This window comes from Bubalus bubalis, chromosome 2, assembly GCF_019923935.1.
Source record: "Bubalus bubalis isolate 160015118507 breed Murrah chromosome 2, NDDB_SH_1, whole genome shotgun sequence".
Classification (NCBI taxonomy): domain Eukaryota; kingdom Metazoa; phylum Chordata; class Mammalia; order Artiodactyla; family Bovidae; genus Bubalus; species Bubalus bubalis.
Window position 1 is genome coordinate 165,273,479 of NC_059158.1, and position 23,840 is coordinate 165,297,318.

General features: G+C 38.6%; 1 protein-coding gene across 13 annotated transcripts in view; it reads right to left on the reverse strand.

Annotated features, from left to right (window-relative positions):
- DOCK10 (dedicator of cytokinesis 10) overlaps positions 1–23,840 on the reverse strand; it is a 302,832-nt gene that overhangs the window by 107,215 nt on the left and 171,777 nt on the right. For all 13 annotated transcript variants that reach the window (XM_025278357.3, XM_025278360.3, XM_045164608.1 and 10 more), the window contains exons 5-11: positions 18,774–18,846; positions 18,384–18,506; positions 18,005–18,139; positions 8,058–8,241; positions 6,532–6,617; positions 6,173–6,256; positions 5,899–6,054 (exon numbers count right to left, since the gene is read on the reverse strand). In XM_025278357.3, the coding sequence (XP_025134142.3) occupies positions 5,899–6,054; positions 6,173–6,256; positions 6,532–6,617; positions 8,058–8,241; positions 18,005–18,139; positions 18,384–18,506; positions 18,774–18,846 (841 nt within the window). The remainder of the gene's footprint in view (positions 1–5,898; positions 6,055–6,172; positions 6,257–6,531; positions 6,618–8,057; positions 8,242–18,004; positions 18,140–18,383; positions 18,507–18,773; positions 18,847–23,840) is intronic.

Genomic DNA, 23,840 nt, shown 5'->3' on the forward strand with positions numbered 1-23,840 from the left:
CCTTTAGAATGGCTGGTTGGATCTCCTTGCAGTCCAAGGGACTCTCAAGAGTCTTCTCCAACACCACAGTTCAAAAGCATCAATTCTTCCGCACTCAGCTTTCTTCACAGTCCAACTCTCGCATCCATACATGACCACTGGAAAAACCATAGCCTTGACCAGACAGACCTTTGTTGGCAAAGTAATGTCTCTGCTTTTCAATATGCTGTCTAGGTTGGTCATAACTTTTCTTCCAAGAAGTAAGCGTCTTTTAATTTCATGGCTGCAGTCACCATCTGCAGTGATTTTGGAGCCCAAAAAGATAAAGTCTGACACTGTTTCCACTGTTTCTCCATCTATTTCCCATGAAGTGATGGGACCAGATGCCATGATCTTCGTTTTCTGAATGTTGAGCTTTAAGCCAACTTTTTCACTTTCCTCTTTCACTTTCATCAAGAGGCTTTTTAGTTTCTCTTCACTTTCTGCCATAAGGGTGGTGCATTGTAGGTTATATACAAAAAACACATTGTGAGCAAGTTTATCACTATACAGACTCACTCATGCCATAGATTTTGCTGAATGTTTAATAAGTATCTTGTGTTCTTTGAAATGCAGGAATATGGCTAGCTTATAGTAAGGGTATTAGTTTAATTCCTTAATATTAGCAATATTTGGCAGATCCCTTGCTGTTAGAATTATACATATAAAATAAAATTCAACAAATTATAAAAAAATAAGACAAAATGTAAAAGCTTCATATTTTACCAATTTAATTTAGAAAAACTCCTGGTTTGTGGTACTGGTAGTCTGCCAAGAGATGAAAAATACAAAATTAAATGAAATAATTCAGGTAGGAACCCAAAACACATTGAACGTCAAAGAAAAAAATCCTTATTATTATTATTTTGCAGATTGCCCCCCTTTGATTTTCACTTCTGTTTTGTTAATGGAAATAAATTACCTACTTTGATAATCAATCAAAAATAAAGCTCATATGGTGATTCACTTATTTCTTCCAATTCACCTTTTCAACTTAAATGTCACATCTTACTTTTTGAATCACTGGTTTTTCAATAAATATAGCAAAACACCTACGAAGCCCAATGAATCATCACAGGTTTCTTGCTTAAAATTCTGTACTTCTCTTTAAAAAAATTTAAGAACATGAAATTCTAAATGTACTTCTGCTGTAAAGCAGCTTCATTAGTTCAGATTTTTGGATCAATTTCTATTTTCAAAGAAATATTTTATACTCTAAAGCCATCAACTTGAAGTTGGTTTTCAAATGACTGACTGAAAAATTATATGCTGTCAAGTATTTCCTCATCATGAAAAAGTTCTTTTGGGGAGTCTTTTTAAAAGCTCATTCATTAAATGCAACTGCATTGTTGTTGGCTCTTCAGCAACTTGGACAAACATTTCAATTAGTTTAAAAGCATGTTTGCTGAGTTAAAAACAATGAGTTTAAAAATAGCAACATGAATAAATGAGTGTTACTGAATAATCCCAAAAAGATTTTTTAAAACAATGCCATTACATGTAAAATTGAAGTTGAGTCCAGATGAGGCTGTTTTATCAATTTTTTACATTGTTTATAAGCACTATGAAATTATTCTTAAAAGTATTTTCTTAGTTGTTTTAACATTTGTATCAATTACAAAATTAATTAAAAATGATACAGACAAACAGAACACTTGAAAACAACTTATCCCTTTGGCCTGACAGATATGAAAGGGCTCCCAAAAGCTGCTCTTTGAATTGGACATATTCTCTTGCCCGAGACTGCGCCAAATACAAACATTTAGCTTCTGAATATGGGCTTTCATATAAAGATAGGAATCCAACGGGCTCCCCAGGTGGCGCTAGTGGTAAAGAACCTGCCCTCTAATGCACAAGACTTAAGAGATGCGGGTTCGATCCCTGGGTTGGGAAGATCCCCTGGAGAAGGAAATGGCAACCCACTCCAGTATTCTTGCCTGGAGAATCCCATGGACAGAGGAGCTTTGAGAGCTACAGTCCATTAGGGTCGCAAAGAATCGGACACGACTGATATGACTTCACACGCACACACAGGAATCCACGTGGAGGAAGTCATATGTCCCTGGCACTAGAAAGAAAGCCCATTCTCTTTGATGTTTGTTTCTAAATTTGAGTTTTTAATCACACTTAAGGATGTACTTTGGCTTGCCTGGTGGCTTATTAGTAAAGAACCTGCCTGCAATGCAAGAGACCTTCCCAACCCTGAGTTGGGAAGATCCCATGGAGAAGGAAATGGCAATCCACTCCAGCATTATTGTTTGGGAAATCCTGTGGACAGAGGAGCCCGGTGGGCTACAGTCCATGGGGTTGCAGAAGAGTCAGACATGACTTAGCAACTAAACAACAACAACAAGGATGTATTTGGTCAAAAAAAGAAGTCATTTTTATTTAATAAAATGATTAAGTGATATTATGATTTAGATTAAATTTTCCTGATATTTCTAAATAGCTTCAAGACTAAGTTTCTAGTTTTATTTTTTTAAATCCCAAGTGAAAATATGTTCTGAATACTCCTGCTAACACTTTCACATAAAGGAACATTTTTCCTGCCATAGTTATCCTCCACGTGGCCACATCTACCATGCTCTTCTCTGACTTCATGTTACTCAGCTTCTTAGCACCATTCCACACAGCTGACTCTTTCTTTTTTGGCATCGTGAGTCAGTCTTTCCTGGTTTATCCCTACATCAATGACCATTCCTTCTGAGTTTTCTTTGGTCACTTCAGTATTCATTCATTTAATATTTCCTACATACACAGAAATTTCTACATGATTCCCTGTAAGTCACTGCCTGGACTAGCCTTTCAGATTTATATCTCTGTTCATGCCATTCCCTTGAGTTCTAAACATGTGTTTGAATCTGCCTAATGAACATCTTGATTTGGATATTGAATAGGCCAATTAAGCTTCACATGTCCATAATGTACTTTTTGGCCTGTATCCCCCAAATCTGCTCTTTCTCTAGTCTTGTCCTCCTAGTAATGACACCCTATGCATATAAGGGTCTAAAGCAAAAACTAGAGACTCACCCTTGAGATTTCTCTTCTCCTTATCCTGAATATCCCATATATCCAAAAAAATCTGTCAATTCAATTTACAAAACGTCAGTCAAACCCATCCATTGCTCTCCTTCCTCTTTGCCAGTCCTAGAGCAAGCCACACTGTGAACTGTAGTAATAAACTTCTGTTTTCCTTGGTCACCTCATTTCTTTCAGTCCATTCCTCTGATGGGATGTTTTAAGAACACAAATTCTTAAATTAGAATTAAGAATTAGAATTAGATCAAACCATTTGAAAGCGCTTCAAATCCTAGGATTGCCTCCAATTACACTAAGGACAAATCCAAACTCTTCCCTACAGTGTAGAAGACCCCATCTACTCTTACTCTGCGCTGTTTCTCCCACCCCATCTTGGTCCGCCCTTCCCTTCACTATCTCCTTTCAGTTCCTAGACTCTGCCAACGTTTACCAGTCTCAGGGAACTTCACACTTGTTCTTTCTTCTGCCTGGAACCTTTTGCCCTGACCTGATGTTTTCCCTTTCTCAACCTTGGTCTCTGTTCAAATGTCACCCTCTCAGAGAGGTCTCCTGCGGTCATCTTATCCTCAGTAGCCCTCCTCTCAGTTATTCTGTATCATATCTCTATATATTGATTTACTTTAAAGAACTCTGCACAGTGTGAAAGTTTCTTGTTAATTCATTTGTTTCCTTATTTACTTCGGTCTTTTCCCAAAGATTCTAATCTTCAAGAGGCCAGGGACCTTGTTCATCCTGTTCCCTGCTGTTTCTCCAGTACTTAGAACAAGTCTGTGACTTCCCTGATAGCTCAGTTGGTAAAGAATCTTCCTGCAATGCAGGAGACCCTGGTTCGATTCCTGGGTTGGGAAGATCTGCTGGAGAGGGGGAAAAGCGACCCACTCCAGTGTTCTGGCTTGGAGAACTCCATGGACTGTATAGTCCATGGGGTTGCAAAGAGTCCTTGGAAGAAAAGCTATGACCAACCTAGACAGCATATTACAAAGCAGAGACATTACTTTGCAGACAAAGGTCCATCTAGTCAAAGCTATGGCTTTTCCAGTAGTCATGTATGGATATAAGAGCTGGACTATACTGAAAATTGAGTGCTGAAGGATTGATGCTTTTAAACTGTGGTTTTGGAGAAGACTCTTGAGAGTCCCTTGGAATGCAAGGAGATCCAACCAGTCCATCCTAAAGGAGATCAGCCCTGAGTGTTCATTGGACGGACTGATGCTGAAGCTGAAATTCCAATACTTTGGCCTCCTGATGCGAATAACTGAATCAATGCAAAAGACCCTGATGCTTGGGAAGACTGAAGTCGGGAGAAGAAGGGGTCGACAGAGGATGAGATGGTTGGATGGCATCACCAACTCGATTGACATGAGCTTGAGTAAACTCTGGGAGCTGGCAACGGCAGGGAGGCCTGGTGTGCTGCAGTCCATGGGGTCACAAATAGTTGGACATGACTGAGTGACAGAACTGAACTGAACTAGAACAAGTCTAGCTCCATTAGGTGCACCGAACAAAGTATTTGCTGGAGAATGAATAAACTCAACTTTAACTACTTTCACTCTGTCACATACCTAGGGTAAGTTACAGTTTATAAAATATGAAGAAGCTTCATTTTGGGGGAAGATTCTTACTGGAAATACATTTAAGTTTTAGCTCATTTGTCAACAAGAATCTCATAGGTAACACTGAAAACATCAATATCTTGCATGCATCATATTTACAGATTCTCCTCATTAAACCTGAGGTCCCCAGCACACACCATTACCCTGCTACTAGAATAGGAAGAAGGAGGCTCAGAGAAACATTAAGGAACCTGAAGACCCGCGGGAAGCAGGTTACAGTCTTTCTGAAAGGATTCACCCATTTGCCCGCTACTCACCATCAAACTAACAAGGCTTATTTTACTATATCATAAATAGAGAGGTGTACGGACTGTGTATACAATTTGCAGAAAAATGTCATACTGTTTCTATCTTCTAAAAGCAGATGTGGCTTGTATCATGGATTTGGAAATAAGTTCTTTAAGGTGAAAGATGACAATTGAGGGATGATTTATTAGAAATAAGAACAGAATGCATTAAAAAAGAATGAAAAGGAACACACCAATATATTAAAAATGATTTTTGATGTTAAGATTGAGTACTTTTTCTTTCTTTATAGTTCAAACTTTGATAATATTTATGCTATCAAAATGTGCCCTTCCCACCCATACATTCACAATTAGTATATAACTGTCCCCTAGAACACTAAAAATGAACTCTCAAGAGAGCCCATTTAGTAAGAAGAGGAATCTTGTATTGATTTAATGAGTGCAGTGATGTTTCCCAAATATCAGTGAAGCACCTTTTCCCCCTACCATTTACATGTATTATTTATTTAATATTTATATATTATTCTACTTGACTCACTATTTAGCCTTGTTGTAAGCAGCAATAGCTATGAAATCACAGGGTTAATTTGTTCATTATAAATATTCTCTAATATACATTAAAATTAACATATGAACATTAAAAATGTGGATTTAAAAGCCATAAAGTTCCACCAGGAAGATACAAACAGTATATCTGGAAACTCTGAACTATTGGGCTGATTTAATGGAAAGAACCATAAAGCAGAGTCCCTTTGTTACTTCTCCTGTATGTTAAAAGGGAAATTTTGTGGCAGTATAATTGACAATTCTACTTCAGAACTTGTACACTTCAGTCAAGTGGAAAAATGCTGTCAATCATATTCCTTGGTACAATAGAGGGTGTGAACTCAGTGCCTGGAATCATCAGGAATAGAAAAGATTTTAACGAGGGTGGTGTGATATTGGCTGAGGGTACGGGATGTATCAGAAGAGAAACTTACATTTGTTATCGGATCATTTTCATTCTCTATCACACATCCCTGAAGATTTAAGTTGAGAGCTTTACAAATGATCATGATTCTCTTGGCGGCCTTCTCTTCAAATGGTTTGATCACAAACTCGGGTTCTAAAAGGTCTTTTTTCTGAAGTTTCAAGCTCTAAAAAAGTTTGGAAAGTTTACTCAACATACACCCATCATAAGAAAAGAGATTCTAAATTATAAACTGCAACTGTACAAGTCAAGTTCACATCTGCTTAAAGAGAATTCCGACTTACATCTATATCTGGATCCAGTGAGAACAGATTTAGCCTCTCCATGTTTCGAGTTGCTTTGACAGTCTCTTCAGTTTCTGTGAGGTACTACAGAGGAAACAGTGTTAGTTCTTAGTTTCTACTTGGCTGGAAACCTACAGCCCAGCCCCATACACATGGCCAAGAAACAGTCCCTTAGTATTATCACTGTTTTAATATCATCCATCAACACTCTGCAATCTTACAGAAACATGCTTTTTGTTTTCTGACTGTTGTGTTTCTTAGTCTAAATCTTAAAAGAAAGCATTTACATTTTTTCCATGAAAGCGATAAGCAATAAGTAATTCAAGTTTATTTGCACAGAAAAATGTCAGCTTTATTACTTTCATGAAGTCTGGGTGCAGGCTGTTTTCTGAAGAATCAGCTTCCTCCGGTGTGCTTTCACAAGTTACAGCATTATCCAGGGAATCTTGAAAAGATACATCAAGACCAGGTCATTAAATAATCCCCATGAATCACTCATTTTTCAAGCCTGTGACATATCGAAACTGGGTTAGACTCAAGAGCGATGAGGAACGGACACTGGTGAGAAGATACCTTCACTGTGCCCTGGCTCTAGTCCTCCATATAGTTGGAAAAACTGGGCCTGGAAATCGGATGTCCTGGTGATCATTCTGGGACACTCTTCATGACACCATCCTGGGCCCATAAGAACTCTGGACCCTTACAATACTACATTTATACTTGGGGTTGTCTAGTCTCACTTCATCAGTGTATACTAAAGCTTTCTTACATATGAAAATATTTTTGATAATTCTGACTCTCAGGCCATCAACATAAAACCTACATTCTAGCTTCAGTTAGTTAAACTCTCTAGGACTCTGGAAACATTAATATTCTAGTTGATGATTATTAAGTAAATCATGAGTGTAAAACACCTTCTACGGTATATAGCAGGAGTTAAAATCAACACTAATTTTCTTCTTCTTTATCCCATGACTCTCGTACATGATAGGCTACCAGAACTTAAAGACTCTTTGGGGGACCTCCCTGGTGGTTCAGTGGTTAAAAATCCTCCTTCCAATGCAGAGGATGCGGCTCAATCCCTGCTGGGGGAACTAAGATCCCACATGCCCTGGGGCAACTAAGTCTGAGTGTCACAACTAATATCTAATGCAGTCAAATAAATAAATTAACTAAAAAAATAAAGACTCTCTGGTTTTAATGTACCATCTATTGTGCAAAATGTCTTAGAACAGTTTTCCTTTGGGAGGAGTGACTGAGAATAAACTTGTCTTCCACATGACTATTAATATAAACCTGTTTTCTTCCTCTTCTTTTCACCATTTTTTCCCCTTTCTCTTTCTCTTTTCTTTTTGCCTAGAATGGCTTAGAGTCTGATGAAAGAACTGGGATGGGCAGAAGAAAAATTTTTTATCTTATAAAAATCTCTGATCTCATGCAAAATTTATGGAACTTTCACAACTTGCCTTATCTCCATGGGGTCAAAAGCACACATGAAAGATGCTTTTCAACTATAAGGAAAGGATGTATGTTTGCCATTACACAGTAGTGTTCATTAATTAAATTTAATGGGATCCATAAAACACAGAATCTCTCCTCTAACATCCCATTAGACATGGTCATTTTTAAAAAAATATTGCTGATCAATGATTCCCAATATCATTTGCTGGACGTCGGCCTCAAATCACTGCCAGTCAACTTAAAAATCATACCTCTGTGAGGTAACCCCCACTATTCAGTAAAAGTAAAAGTTTGGGGGTGATTTCCTGGAGCAAGTAGCCCAGGGTTGGACGAACTAGACCTGACAGCTACCAGGGTTACTAGCAGCTAAAATGAACCAAATGCACAGGTCATAGTTGGCAAGGGAGGAGGGTAGTGTGCTCACCCAGTCCCAGATCCGTGAGCTCTGCACTCCTCCTGCCCTGAGGGGGCCCCTCAGGACTGATCTGCAGGATTCGGTTGAGGGTGTGGATCCATTCGTCCATATCTGACTCCGTCTCAGCCGCCAACACAAAATAGGTCAGGTCATTCATTTTCAATTCAAAGGCATACTTTCTTAGTCTGTTATTCTGCAGCATAAAAAGAAAAAATACCAACTAAATCTTAGAGAGTGAGAGATATTTTTTTGTGGGGTTTTCCACACAAGGAGGTAACATCAAGGAGATTTTCCAAAACAGACAAAAGTTTAGATGGCTAAGAATTGTTTTGGGCTTCCCAGGGGGTACTAGTCGTAAAGAATCTGCCTGCCAATGAAGTAGACATAAGAGACATAGATTCGATCCCTGGGTGGGGACAGGCCTGGAGGGCTACAATCAATGGGATCACAAAGAGCTGGACATGACTGAGTACACCACTTCTGCATCCACAAGAATTATTTTATTAGGTTTCTTTCAAGCATTTTTGGACAAAGATATATTTTAAGGTTTTTGTTGACTGAGTAAGCATGTGGGCTCAAACATTTCATCTTCAGGCCTGGGGGAAGTATATTCTAAGCTTCTTTAAGCTGTTGCTTTGAGTTGCTACCTTCACTTTCTCACCTTGTGTTCTGTCCACAATTCACTCCAGTTGCGATTTTGACCCCATCATATCCCAGAGGCTGCACTTGCCAAGGTCACCAACAAACTCTACGTTGCTGTACTACCCCAAGGGCTATACAATCTCTGTTGACCTTACAGCAGAACTGACACAGTGGCTACTTCCTCCCTCATGAAACCCACCTCTCTCTGGTTTCCATGACTACACTCTATTTCAGTTTTCTTTCCTCCTGAATGGCCACCATTTAGTCACCTCTACTGGCTCTTCCTTACCTTGTGACTTGTCATGCTAACCTCAGCTCTGCCTTAGACTCTTTTCTTCCTTATCCGGTCCAATGACTTTAAATGACATCCATATGCCAGGGGCTCCCAATTCCTTTCTCTGCCTCTGGCTTTTCATCAACCTCCAGACTTTTGTCTTACTTGACATCTCTACTTGCATTTTGTGACCAACTCATGAGATCTTGTTCTAGTTTGTGGGATGTGCTCCCATCATAGACTTTGTTGCTGCCATAAAGGCCTGAAACAACCCTCCCATCCCACTCACCAGGTATGTATTGACACACATAACACCATGTTTGCCCTTTACGTACTTAGGTGACTTGTATTCGCGCTTCAGATCTGAACTAAAATTATCCTTGCTCAATGAAACTTTTTCAATTCCCCAGTTAGGACAAGCTTCTTGTCCTCCAGGGTACGCACAAAAATTTGGGATTACATGCTTATTCACTTTCATTTGTTTGTTTGCACAGCATAGTCCTCCCTTCCAACTGCCTTCATGAGAATGGAGCACCGCTATAGTCTCCACAGTGCCATCACACAGAAGGATTCAACAGTGCATTTAAAACAAGTATTTTTTATGAATGGGACAGAAGAGGTTCCAATCTTGGGGAATGAATGAACAACTGAAGAAATACACTAACAAATGAAAAACAGAATTTTCTGTTGTGCAGAGAATTAAAGTGGTCTGATTTGATGAGTAACTACCTTAGATTAGACTTTCACAGAAGGTGAAATCTATAAAGAGAAGTTAGCTGTTTAAAGATCAAAGAAGCACAATTAAAGTAGTGGGAATACAAAAGCAGATTATTATAGTCGTTTATCTACATTTCTGCCATGAGATTAGAAATATAAATGCAAAGTAGAAACTTCCCCCAATGATAACTAGAATTATGTAACCTGGGGTGGTTGAAAGAATTCCTGAAGATATTCTGTCTTCAAATCACTCCCAGGTAACTCTGATACAAGTATTCAATTCTTACCCACACTGTTCTAAAGCCTAAGAGCACTCACAGCTGTAGTAAAGCAAGACTCTATACAATTAAAGTAAGTAAAATGCAAATAAGAGTAGAAATCGAAGATGAGAGTGGCACCATAGTGTGGGAGTACAACTTAAACATCAAGGTATAAACTCTTTCTGAGAACAAGATTGCTGTTTCTTGGAGGCAAAAGAGAATAATCTTTAATATACTTCTGGTAATCTTCTCTTCCTCTGGGATACTCTGAGAAACTTCCCAAAATAGCTTTCAACTTCCACAATAGCATGATTACTACTACAAACATGACATTTATTAAACATTTGCCGGCTATATATCTGGCACTGTGCTGAGGATTTTACAGTCATCATTTTTATTTAAATCTCATAACAACTCTATGAGAGACACTGTTATCATTCCATTTAGCATATGAAAACACTGAGGCTTGGGGAGACAAATGAAAACCTGCTCGGAATACATGGACACCAAGTGGTGGAGACAGGAAGTAATCCCTTTATACTTTAACACCCCCTGAGACAACCCAGCACAAGGAAGATGTTCATTGGCTGCTGTTCTTCTTTGCCACCTGCTGGGCATTATCACACTCTAAAGGGGCAGCCATGCCTGGGGGTGCTGGTTTCTGAAAGTAGACATTGGGGCAACATATAAGCCTCAGGAAAAAGAAAAATTGGGGGATTGAAGGAGAAAAAAGAATTAGCTAAAAAACTAACTGTGATCCTCACTGTTGGGTTTAACAGCTCAAGTGGCACTTTCTAGACTCTGCCAAGGACAAGTGCTTTGCTCATATTCATACTTTCCCATTATGGTCAATTATTATTACTTCTTTGCCCTGTAAGGATTCCCTTGCAGACTGGCATTTTCAATAGCCCATGAGCCCAGGGCAGAAGGTGACTAGTTATCCTCAGTGCAGTGATAGTGTTCATTCTTAAAGAGGTTCTATCGGGTTTGTATTTTGTGCTGGGCAAAAACAGACAAGGTCTCTGCCCAGACAGGGGAGACAGGTGTTAACCAATTCATCATCCAAATGTGAAATTGGAAGATAAATGTGCTTAACTTCTGTATGAATGTACTGAAGTAGAGGAATAAAAATCAAGGTATAGACATACTTTTTGAGAACAGGATTGTTATTGCAGCATGAGAACTGGAACATGAAAATACTACTATTCTTACAGTACCTTCTGTGTTCTGTGAGAATACAGAAAGGATAACTTCAACTAGTAAAATGCCACAGTTTTATATGTATATACATATATTTGTATAAATTCTTTTACTAAAGTTAAATTTATATAGAGTGAAATACACAAATCAAGCTTTTGACAAATGCATACACTTATGTAATGCACACCCAGCTTTTTGAGATCATTTTGGCTTCAGTGTAAACAGAATGGGGGGGTGGTGGCTGGAAAGGCAATGACCCCAACATTTTCTATGCAAAGCAAACATCTGGGTGGTTTATTTAAGAATGCAAATTCTTAGAAGCTATGCTCTCAAGAGGGAGGGCCAGACTCCTTCACACACCCTCCCACACACTTCCCCGGGTGCTGAAGAAGGAGGTCCATAAAACTGCCTGTGACTGGCACTGACAGAGAGGGTCTAAGGGCAAAGACAGTTGGCCGAGAGCAGGAATGAAAGACAGACATGCATCCCATGACAGTATCATATCTTCAAAACACCACGGGAACAGAATAGACCCTCAGGAAAGAATAGAAGTGCTCAGAGCAGATCTAAAGTAGCTGAGTGGAGCAGAATGCAAACAAATCTCAGTGTTTTCTTGAAAACAAACAAATGAAAGAATCTGCTTGACTAATCTGATGCTGTAAATAATGGGGAAGGGTAGATGCAAAGCCGTGTAAAATGCTTGTATTAGGTCCAAATTAAAAGTGGATTGAGCTGCAACTTGCTTTCAAATGGAGATGTCAAGGAACTAATAAAAAATTACAAAAATTGATTTTCTAAATTGCCTTCTGTATGTGAATTAAATATGGCTGACAATATCAACAATTACATATTTTTAAAAATCTGAGCAAAATATAACAAGGCCTTGTTTCTCAAAAAGGGGTATTTATACATGAAATATATATTCTATTCACAACTTCTCTCAAAAGCCAAATTATCTTTTTCTCCTTGGAGTGAAAGAGAACTACTTTCAGTGCAGAGAAGCTTATGCTGGGGAAGATTAAGATGCCTTAAGTGGTTTTCTATCTCACCCTCTGTAATCTTCAAGATAATGGCATATAAAACAGCAAAAAAGAAAGGACCAGAAGTAGAAAACCAATGGGACATTTTAATAACTGTGAAATGCAATGTTAAGTCATTAAAATGATAATCAAGAAGTAATCGTATTCTTCTTCTCACTCCTCAAATTTTCCTTTATTTTCCTGAAATCAGTATCCCTGGAGACTGATACAGTTTCTTTGTTCATTCAAGCTCACCACAGTCTATCTACATGACTTCATAAATAAAAGGAAACTGGAAATATGTCCTAATGCCATCCGATGTGCTTAATGAGTTGTGGCAAACGGATTGCTTTTCACACTGCTCACCTAGAAAAGCTTTGAAATAGATACTTCGATGAAACCACTAAAGCCAATGGAGGATGGAATATTGAAGGGAGTTATCCAAGCAAAATATGCCACTGTACCTGTTCTGTTGCTGGCATCTTTTACAGAATTTTGAAGAAACAGGAGAAGAGCCACACAACATCAAATTCAGGTTAGTGGTATTGGTGGCTACTCTCCATGCAATCCTTTCCAGTCTCTGTATGTTCATTCATTCAAATACATACTTGTTCAATACATACAAAAATGTATTGGCTATTTTCTATGTGCTAGGTAGAGAGCATTAAAAAATGTTCAAGTGACGTGCTTGCCCCCACGGAACTTACATTCTAATGCAATGTAATGTCAGGAAACAAGCAATATCATGTGCAATATATATATATATATATATATATATATATATATATGCAATATATGTATTACATTGGAGTATGAAATGGCTATCTAGTAGTCTTGCCTGGAAAATCCTGTGGACAGAGGTGCCTGGCAATTCACAGTCCATGGGGTCACAAAGAGTTGGCCATGGCTGAGTACACATACACACATTTGTATAATATAGTGTAGCATCATGCAGTAATATCATTCTGGCATATGATATCAGAACCTAGTTTTTGAGATGTATCACACACATTTAATTACTCATGCACATGCTATATTTATTCTGTGTTTTTTGGTGCATCTTTCCACAGGTGAGAAGCTCTTTGAAGATAGGAACCACATCTAATTTATGTTTGGCTTTCCCACAAAGCTTTGCATGTAGCAAAATTTTCCATATATATTTGCTGAAATAAATCCTACATCTAAATTTCACAGCTTAAAATGATACACATCTTTCTTCAGAGTGTTTCTTCTGCCTGTTGGCTTATGTAGGATAAATGTATTAATATGTATCTATGCAAGCATACCCACTAGATATATGATCACCAAAGTATTTCCTTGGGCATCGTTCTGTAAATCTGGATTTTCCTCAGCCTCAAATCTAATTTTTCCACTTATTAGCTCTGTTACTTAGGCAGGTCACTTTATCTCTCAGAGCTTTATTTTAATAAATTGAGACAATAATAATGCATTTTCCATGAACTGTTGTCAAATACTATATTAGATGAAGAAGATTACAAGTGTCATTCTGGTTTTTATTTTTATCACGGGAAGTGAGATTCTTAACCACCAAGGTTTGCTGGGGGTTTATAGGTTATAGGTGACTTCTAAATTTGTTTTCATTGGCAGGTACACATTTTTTTTTTCCTTCCCATTATGACTGCCTTTACGTGGGCACACACAGTCTGAGATGCTCTGTGTTATCTCACACAGGAGAAGGAAGTGACCCTACTTCCTGTAGTGGCCTGTGCTGCAGAAAGCATCTGAATTTTAAGACTTTGGTTAAGCCTCAAAGGCCATTATCTTGGGACCTATATTCACAAGGTAGCAGATCCAGCACCTAGGAGGAAACTAACAATGTTCAGTTCCAGATGCGTGCAAGCGTGCTCAGGCGTGTCTGGCTCTTTGCCACCCCATGGACTTCAGCCCACCAGGCTCCTCTGTCCATGGGATTTTCCAGGCAAGAATACTGAAGCAGGTTGCCATGCCCTTCTCCAAGGGATCTCTCCAACTCAGGATCAAACCTGGGTCTCCTGTGTTGGCAGGTGGAGTCTCTACCACTGCGTCACCTGGGAAGCCCGTTCAGGTTTAAGCCTTTATGTATAAAGTGACTTCAGTCATTGTCACTGTTAATATTGGAGCACTGGGTAGATGAGATTCCTGGGCTATTTACTCCGTTCAGAGTGGCAGTGGCATCCATCTGGGATGGATGGATGGATAAATGAATGAATGAGTGAATGAATGAATGAATAAATGAATAAATGAGAAGACTCTCAAGGAACAAGACAGGATAGATTAGGCTTAAATAGCCCTTAGTCTCAGACCAAAACTGAAATAGCAAAAGTTGCAAGTTTTGCTTCAGACTGGAAATGAGGGGTATAAAACAGATTTAGTACTGTTTCATGACACTACAAAGAGTGGAAAACTACTGTAAGGTCTCTATTTTACCAAGATCAGGAAATTCCTAACCATAAACATCACCTAAAGTCTCTAAGGGGCTTCCCTGATGGCTCAACAGGTAAAGAATCTGCCTAAAATGCAGGTGACACAAGGGACTCGGTTTCAATCCTTGGATTGGGAAGATCCCCTGGAGGAGGAAAATGGCAACTCACTCTAGTATTCTTGCCTGGAAAATGCCATGGACTGAGGAGCTTGGTGGGCTACAGTCTGTGAGATAGCAAAGAGTCAGACAGGACTGAGTGACTAATGCTTGCAAAGTCTCTTGAGAATTTTGGGTAGGAGTTTCTCTCTACTTGAAGTAGCCCTTAAAATATATTTCTGAGAATTCCAAGCCGTACTCCTAGGAAAGCATGGTGCTATAGAATGGGTTTGAATGAAGCAAACTAAAACGGCTTATTCACGAAAGAGTGTTATGAGCTGGAACACACTGAGAATGCTGGGTGGTAGGTAGCACTTTCTGAGGCAAACTGTTTTTCTTCTCTGTTTTATTCAAGTGAAACTGACAATGATTCTTAATAAAATAGGTCTGACTCATTCTATTATTCATTTGCTTTGTGCTTCTGTGCGTACGTGTTTCATCTTCAGGCACATTTTGTACCTGAAAGCTTGCTAGAACAAAGACTAAACTGGCACTGTATCATTCAGAATCTTTCTTTCAGATGCAAAAACTTGTAAGTCAGAAAGAGCTGTAAGCAAATATGTAAGAACTGGGATCCAGATACAAGGTGACAAGGACCTAGATGTCTATCTTCCCAAAGGGATCTCAAGAAACTAAAGGTCCCTCCTTCTATAAAGGATAACAAGCTTATGATAAAGAAGAATATAAATACAGGGATATAGAGCTAAACTCTTTAAAAGATAGAGTACATGATCCCTGATATGTGAATGACTATTTATTGGAAAATGAAGTAGGATTATTCAACTCTGCTTTAATGTGCAGAATCTACCTTGGGAATTCCTACCTATGTGCCCGTTTTTTTTCTATGCATTCTTATAGCCAACCCAGAAGAGTTTATCACTGTTCTGTGCTCCTAAAACATTCCATAGAAAGTACATTTATACCACCATTATAGCTCTTGAGAAATTGTGTAATAGTTATGAGCCTATGTCCTCCTCTGGTTATGACTTCGGCAAGGAATTCCTAATGCCTAAACACATTTCTAGCATGTCATAAGTACTAAGTAAGCTTTTTGGATGAGTGAATAAATGAATGAAGAAAGAAATGGATAAATTAGCCAGCTTGAAGTGTTAGTCAATCAGTTGTGTCCAACTCTTTGCAATATCAAGGACTGAAGCTCGTCAGGCTCCTCTGTCCATGGAATTCTCCAGGCAAGGATACTGGAGTGGGTTGCCATTCCCTTCTCCAGGGGATCTTCCCAACCCAGGGATCAAACCTGGGTCTCCTGCATTGCAAGCAGATTCTTTACCATGTCAATCAATATATTCTAGAAGGGCTTTCCCATGATGGGACGTTTAGCTCTCAAAGTTGTGACTTTTATAATTAATGGAAAGACTGGGAAAGGCTGGCTGAGGGCACACTGTCTCCCAGATCCTTTTTTACTTTAGTTTTACAGATGAAACACTGGGAATCAAACAGCTTGAGTAACTTACTCAAGGCTCTTAGATAGTAAAGGGTTAAACCAGAAATCAAACATCGACTTGTATACACCCCACTCTTATGTTTTTCCTTGGAAGACATTCTCTTTCCAAGGCACTGCTTAAGCAAAGACTGAAACATGGTCTAAAAGGTGATGGAGAAGAGGTGAAAGGTCAGATTAGAGCACTAACTGACTCCGTGTTCAACAGAGTTATACCACTCTTGGAAGAAGAAATTACACATGAATCTATGTCTCTGCAAACTTAACACCTAGCAAGGGATACAATGATACTTCTTAAAAGATGATGACTCATTGGCTACAGCAAGTTTGGAGGTACAAAGGGAAAAGAAAATATTCAGTTTTTCAGCTCAATGTCTATAAAATGTAGTTATTGATCCTTAAACCTATTGATAAAGTCTTACTTCATATTTCTAAAGCCAAAGAGTCTCCTTTGTGACCAACAATAGAAAACTATCTCCATCTTCCATTAAAATCCTTACTGCCCTTTCCATATGGAAAGTTGGCAACTGTGTTAAAAAGCAATTATCTTTCATTTCTAGTGGAGGGCTCAGCAACACTTAATTAATTCTTTCCCTTTAAAGTTCAGTATTATTACTTCCTGGAGAAATTCCAGATTTTAACAGCTAAACCATCCAGAAATAGATGATAGCTTAAGTGACTGAAGAGAATTCTATTTTGCATCCATGCATCTGAGTGCCCTTGGTATGAATCCAAGAGGTAATCTAGGCCATGTAGCAAGCTATGTGAATGCCCACGGTTTGGTGGAAACACAAAGAATTGTTCCTAGTGACTTGTGATCAAAAACAGAGTCCTGAATCTCAATGAGCCAGCGTTTAATGTTAAATTGGAGGGAAGACTACTAAAACACTTGATTGCTTCAATTTTTACTTCATAGAAAGAATTTTGCTTCATAGAAAGAATAAAAATGTTCGATCATCAGAGTAGAAAGAATAAAATGTCCAAATGAGGCATATGGAATTTTTCTGCTTCTTTTTGCCAAAATGGTCCATATAAAATTTAATACTAGGGACAATAATTTGAGGACAAATTAGTGCAGAAGAGCATTGTTGGTTAAAAGTCCCATGTCTGAGATTCAGTTTCTGAGATTCAACTCTTGAGAACCAATGCAATATAATCCTTGCCCTTGAAGAAACCTGCTCTTAGAAGGAGGATGATGTGTATATACACTGTAGATTTACAATTGCAATATTACCTAAAAATAAAGGTAACATTCATGAAGAACTTTCTTTGAACTATGTGATTTACATATAAGCATACTGCATTCTTTAGCTCAGTGGATCTCTACACTGTAGCTATACAGGTGGTCATTTTCCTCTTGTCCTTGCATATATCAGACTTGCTCTGGCCTCAGGACCTTTGTACTTGCTGCCCCTGCTCATGCTTTAATCTCTAGATCAAATATTTTCTCTTCATAAATGTTTCTATCACTTCTGGAGCATAAAGATTCCTTTCCAACTTCACCATCTGTCTCTCCCCATTCTGTAGCCTTGTTCATTTTCTTTATTCCAGATTTTACCAACTATTCCATTCTGTTATTCCCCCCCCCCCCCCAGCCTATTTTCTGTTTTCCTTACTTTATTGAAGTAAGTTTTGTGAAAGCAAGTCTCTAGGCTGCCTTCCCTCTCCACTGAATCCTTAAGAGTCTGAAATAGTTTTTGGCTCATATCAGGTACTCCATAAATATTTTTAGAATGAATGAATGATGATTGGATGAATGCATTTTTCAATTAAAAAAACTCTCAGGGAAAAAGAGATTTCTACTCACCTGTACCACACCCGTACAGGAATCCAAAAAGATACAGCCTTTGGGTTCTTTGGATATTTTTTCATCTTTGTAAAAATTCATGATGTAGGAATTATCTGGCAACTGAGTCAGCTGGAAGAAGCGCTTTTTGAATGACTAAATAAAGGAAAAAAATATGAGGAGGTAGTTCAAATTCATGGAAATTAGAATTTTCTAATCCCTTCAAGAGTACTACATTTCTTGAGCACTGTTCTGAGAAGAGCATCTTCCTTTCTCATAAATAAAATATGACACGAAACACAAACTCAATGCAAATAGCTCACCTCAGTTTTGTGACTAAAGAGGGGGTGGGTGTCATGAAAGGTGGCAGAAACAAAAATGAGTCTCTATGTCTCCTTACCCGAACAGTAACGGTGTTATTCACGGTGCTGTTAAAATTCCCCTTGTAGAGCCAACCAGACTTGAAAACTCCGGTCCCTCCCGTTCCCCCTCCGCCCTTGGAAGATGAGTGGGAAGTGGTATCCTGTACAAAAGGCATCATTAGCATCACAGCAATCTTTTGTGAATCCCAGATCTTAGACACTGCACTTAAAAATGAGACTCCCTTTTTCTCTGACTCATCTGAAATAATCATGTTCAATTTCAAAACAAACATGATTCATTTTGTCTAAAAACCCTCACACCAACGGTTACTGCAGCTTTAGGAGAAACTAGTCTGAATTTCAAACATGTTAGATAGGACCTAATTATCCTCATGTTTTAAACATTTCACTCTCAACCATTTACTTACTTCATCCTTATCAGCATCTTCATGGTCAACCTCAAAGGAATGTGAAGGAAGTTTCTCTGGTTTGTATTCTGCTCTGATATTAAAAAAAAGAAGAAAAAAGATTCTGATTTGTCATTTGAGACATTGCTTTCAGCTGAGTAACAGCTACTGTGCTGGCTTTCTTATAGACTTTTATAAAATAATGTAATCTCACGTGGGGCCATTTTCTTTGGAAGTACTAACTTGCCCCCTACACCATTATATCTTATCTCCAGTAAATAAATCTCCATTTTAAATGACAGAGCTAATATTTGCACAGATTTACACATGTCCTTTTTAATTAGATGAAAGCAAAGGGGACAATTTTAAGGCCTTGGTGATTTATATTTTTATTCTTCCACATTTTGAAGTGGAATACAACACAGCGATATTTTCATTTTTTTTTTCCTTTTGCTTTTATGTGACATGCTCAAGGCTTATAGGATGGTCATTTGAAAACCAGCCACTACTCTGGCCACTAGGCTGTGCTGGTCCCCAACCCTGGTGTCTCCCAAAAGTCTGCACCAACGTGACTTAGCGGCATTTGTGCTCACTTTAGGCATTTCCATGGTAGCACAGAAAACACCTCTCAGTCAGAGCATTGCTGACCAGCCCAAAGGAGCAAGAGTGTTCACTTGGCTCTACAAATGGTAAAATAAGACAGAAATAAATGTTCCTTGACTTAATTCTATCTCATAACACATGGTTGAATGGAACCCAGATAGAATCATCCAAACTTCAGGCATTCCTTTATACCAAGCTAGAAAATCCTACATGGAGGATTTGCAAGGTAGAGCCTTTTCTTTGAAATGACTTATATTATGTAGAAGCAACCCATGAGCACATTCAGTATTTCCATTGCAAATGGTCTCCTATGCTGGTGGTATTCCAGACAGTAAGGTGAATAACCAAGGACTCTTTATATGAATATACATACATGAAAGTTAAAGTATTACTCGCTCAGTGGTGTCTGACTCTTTGCGACCCCATGGACTGTGGCCTCTGTCCATGGTATTCTCCAGGCCAGAATACTGGAGTGGGTAGCTATTCCCTTCTCCAAGGGATCTTCCTGACCCAGGGATCAAACCCAGTTCTCCCAGATTGCAGGCAGATTCTTTACCAGCTGAGGCTCAAGGGAAGCCCAAGAATACTGGAGTGGGTAGCCTATCCCTTCCCTAGCAGATATTCCTGACCCAGGAATTGAACTGGGGTCTCCTGCATTGCAGGTGGATTCTTTACCAACTGAGCTATCAGGGAAGCACAATTATACAGGTACTCATAAAATCACCAAACTGTTCATTCACATAGAAATTCAGTGGGTTTAAATTAATTCAAAATATCCTTTACCCTTCTTCTGAAAGACCTAAAAATGCCCACTCCCACTTCACAGTAGAGGAAGTCAGAACACAAAAAGAACAGTAACCTCGCTACTAATTTGTGAAAAGCCTGAAATCAGAACCATGGTCTCCACACCTGATAAACTGTATTTTTTTTTTTTCCTCTATTGTGGTAAAATATACATAACAGAAGAATTTCTATTTTAACTATTTTCATGTGCACAGTTCAGTAGCATTAAGTAGATTCATACTATACGCCCATCGTCACTGACCATCTGCAGACCATTTTAATTCCCAAACTGACTCTGTATCCATTAGACAATAACTTTCCACTTCCTCCTTTCCTCAGTCCTGGGTTATCATTGTTCTTACTTGCTGTCTCTAGGTTTTTGACTATTCTAAGTACATCTTATGAATGGAATAAGGCAACATTTATCTTTTTGTGTCTGGCTTACTTTATTAGAATAATGTCTTCAAGGTTCATTCATATAGTGGAGTGTATCAAGAGTTCACTCCTTTTTAAGGCTGAGTAATATTCCATTGTAACCTGATAAGAGTTTGTGCCCCCAAAGTAATTTCCATGAAGGTATCCTGAATCTACAGAATTAGGACTCTTTCCCTGTAGACTCTGAGTATACGTCTCTTACGATGTTTGCCTGGTTCTGTTATTTGGAGACTTGTCTTAGCCCTCCATCTGATTATACATTTCTTAAAGCCAGAGACTCTAATGAAGTCCCATCTACATCCTAGCTTTTTTTCTTTCCTGTTGCAGACATACTCAAGATTCATTGTTGATTGAATTATTGATAAGCAAGGTGAATAGGGATATGAAAAGGCATACTTTAAAACTTTGTTTTTGTAAGGGATCGTGGTGATATTCTTTTTAGCAGTGGACACATTCTGAGTGATCAAAATCCTGAGACAACTCTAACATGTTAAATAGGTTTTTATTTATTTATTTTAATTAATTTTTATTGGAGTATAGTTGCTTTACAATGTTGTGTTAATGTCTACTGTAAAGTGGATCAGCTCTTTGTATACATCTATACCCTCTTTTTTGGATTTCCTTCCCATTTAGGTCACCACAGAGCACTGAGCAGAATACCTTGTGCTATACAGTAGTTTCTCATTAGTCATCTATTTTATACACAGTATCAATAATGTATATGTATATGTGTGTGTGTGTGTATATATATATATATATATATATATATATATATATATATAAATCCCAATTCATCCCACCTCAACTTTTCCCATTTGGTGTCCATATGTTTGTTCTCTATGCCTGTAAATAGGTTTTTAAAAAGTATCTTATTATTTATTTTATAAATAAATACTGAATTTACTTTATAAATTCAAATTATTTTATAAATTCAAATTAATGGAAGTTGCTTGCTACCAAAATTCATAACTAATAAATATAAAGCTATTCTGGTGTACACAGTACTTGATTATTATAAATGATATATGGAGTCTCAGTTCAGCCCTAATTCCGATTTATTTCTCTATTTTGTTTTGGTTGCTAGTCCTGTTAGGACATTCCAGCACCCATAGGTGCTGCTGCTGCTGCTAAGTTGCTTCAGTTGTATCCGACTCTGTGCGACCCCGTAGATGGCAGCCCAACAGGCTCCCCCGTCCCTGGGATTCTCCAGGCAAGAACACTGGAGTGGGTTGCCATTTCCTTCTCCAATGCATGAAAGTGAAAAGTGAAAGTGAAGTCGCTCAGTGGTGTTTGACTCTCAGCGACCCCATGGACTGCAGCCCACCAGGCTCCTCCGTCCATGGGATTTTCCAGGCAAGACTACTGGAGTGGGGTGCCATTGCCTTCTCTGACCCATAGATAAATAGTTGTAAATAGTAACGGTCTAATTTAAAAGCCAGAGGTTTAAAAGAAGAGTGGTAGGAAATGTGTATTTCAAAGTTATTAACCCCACAGGTTCTGACACATGGTCAGTGATCAATAAACATTTGTTAATTAATGTGTATGAATTTACTTGCTATGTGTTAGTCCAAATTTCAAAAACATATTAATACATAATACAACCTTCTTCATCCATGATTTATCTGAAAGCTCAAAAATATATACCAAGAGTGCAGAAATTTTGTACTCAAGTCTTAATATGTACTAAGTAGCACATTTGTTGTTGTTTAGTTGCTAAATCATGTCTGACTCTTTTGCGACCTCATGGACTGTAGTCTGCCAGGCTTCTCTGTTCATAGGATTTCCCAGGCAAGAATAATGGAGTGAGTTGCCATTTCCTCCTCCAGGGGATCTTCCCGACCCAGGGATCGAACCTATGCCTCCTGCATTGGCAGTTGGATTCTTTACCATTGAGCCACCTGAGAAGCCCAAGTAGCACATTGCTTTTTATTAAATTGTATGCACGTATAATCAGACTTTTGTACACAAATACCGGGGATCCATGTCTCATCTAATCTTGCTATTTTGCTGAGAAGATGAGGTTCGTAACAGTTACTCACAGAAACACATAGTGAAACAGATGAGGTCAGACACTTTATCTCTGAAATGTTACTTCTTGTATTAAGGACAAGTAAGTCTAAACCATCTTTAATAAGCATGTTAAGTATGATGGCAGCCATTTTTCTCTTCCAAAGGATTCCTGGTGTATCTAGTTCTTTCTGCTTCTTGCAAAACCTTAGAGATACTCAAGTCTATCTGTGCCAGCTGCCACTGATGTTAACTTGTTCTGCCTCTTTTGTTAGGGCCAGGTGGTGCTGATGGTAGTGGACCCACCTACCAATGCAGGAGACGTAAGAGACACGGGTTCTATCCCTGGATTGGGAAGACCCCCAAAGGAGGCATGGCAACCCATTCCAGTTTTCTTGCCTAGTGAATCCCATGGACAGAGGACCCTGGCGGGCTACGGTCCATAGGGTTGCAAAGAGTTGAACACGACTGAAGTGACTTAGCGTGCATGCATGCAAATCAGAAGGCAGAACACTGATGTAGCAGACCACACTGTTATTTTGGGACTCCTGAGAAGTTCCTTCTATCACACCTAAAATTCTCTTCCTCTACTTAACAATGTCCTGACACTCCTTGAACCAGAAGCAGTCTCTTTCGCCTTTTCATTTGATTGGCAAAAGAAAACTGTGAAACACGACCCTTTCCTCAACCTCTGCTCCCGTGACAGGTGACAGGTTGCTTGAGATTCAAAGGCAAGTTCAAAGGGCTGATTTCAGAGCAATTACTTGAAGTATTTTGTCTGTAGAGGAGGAGAAATGAATGTTCCAGAATTCTTAAAATGATGGCAGGGCAGTAAAGGCACTATTAAGAAACACCCCAGGTGAAAGATAAAGGGATGAGTAGGGAAAACTGAGGATATGGCAACAAAGACAACTTTGAACATGGAAGGTCAATATTTGGCTCCAGGGTGGCCCTAAACTATACGCTAGTCCTTCTCTGTCCATCTCCCTTTGACCTGGACACTATTCATTTCTGAATTCTTTATTCTGTCATCTTTTTTCATGTGATTTATCCTTTCTTCTTTTTCTCATAAAAGAATAATTTTATAGATATTTGATAATTGTGGCTTGAAACAGTGGCCATGTTCTACAGTCTATCATTTCTGCAAAGATATTTATAAAAGTGTAAAGAAAGGAGAGAAGGAACAGCCTTTCAAATTAGTAATGAAATAACAAAGAATTAAGGAAACAGAGTCGGGCTTTCATGAATCTCAAATGTATA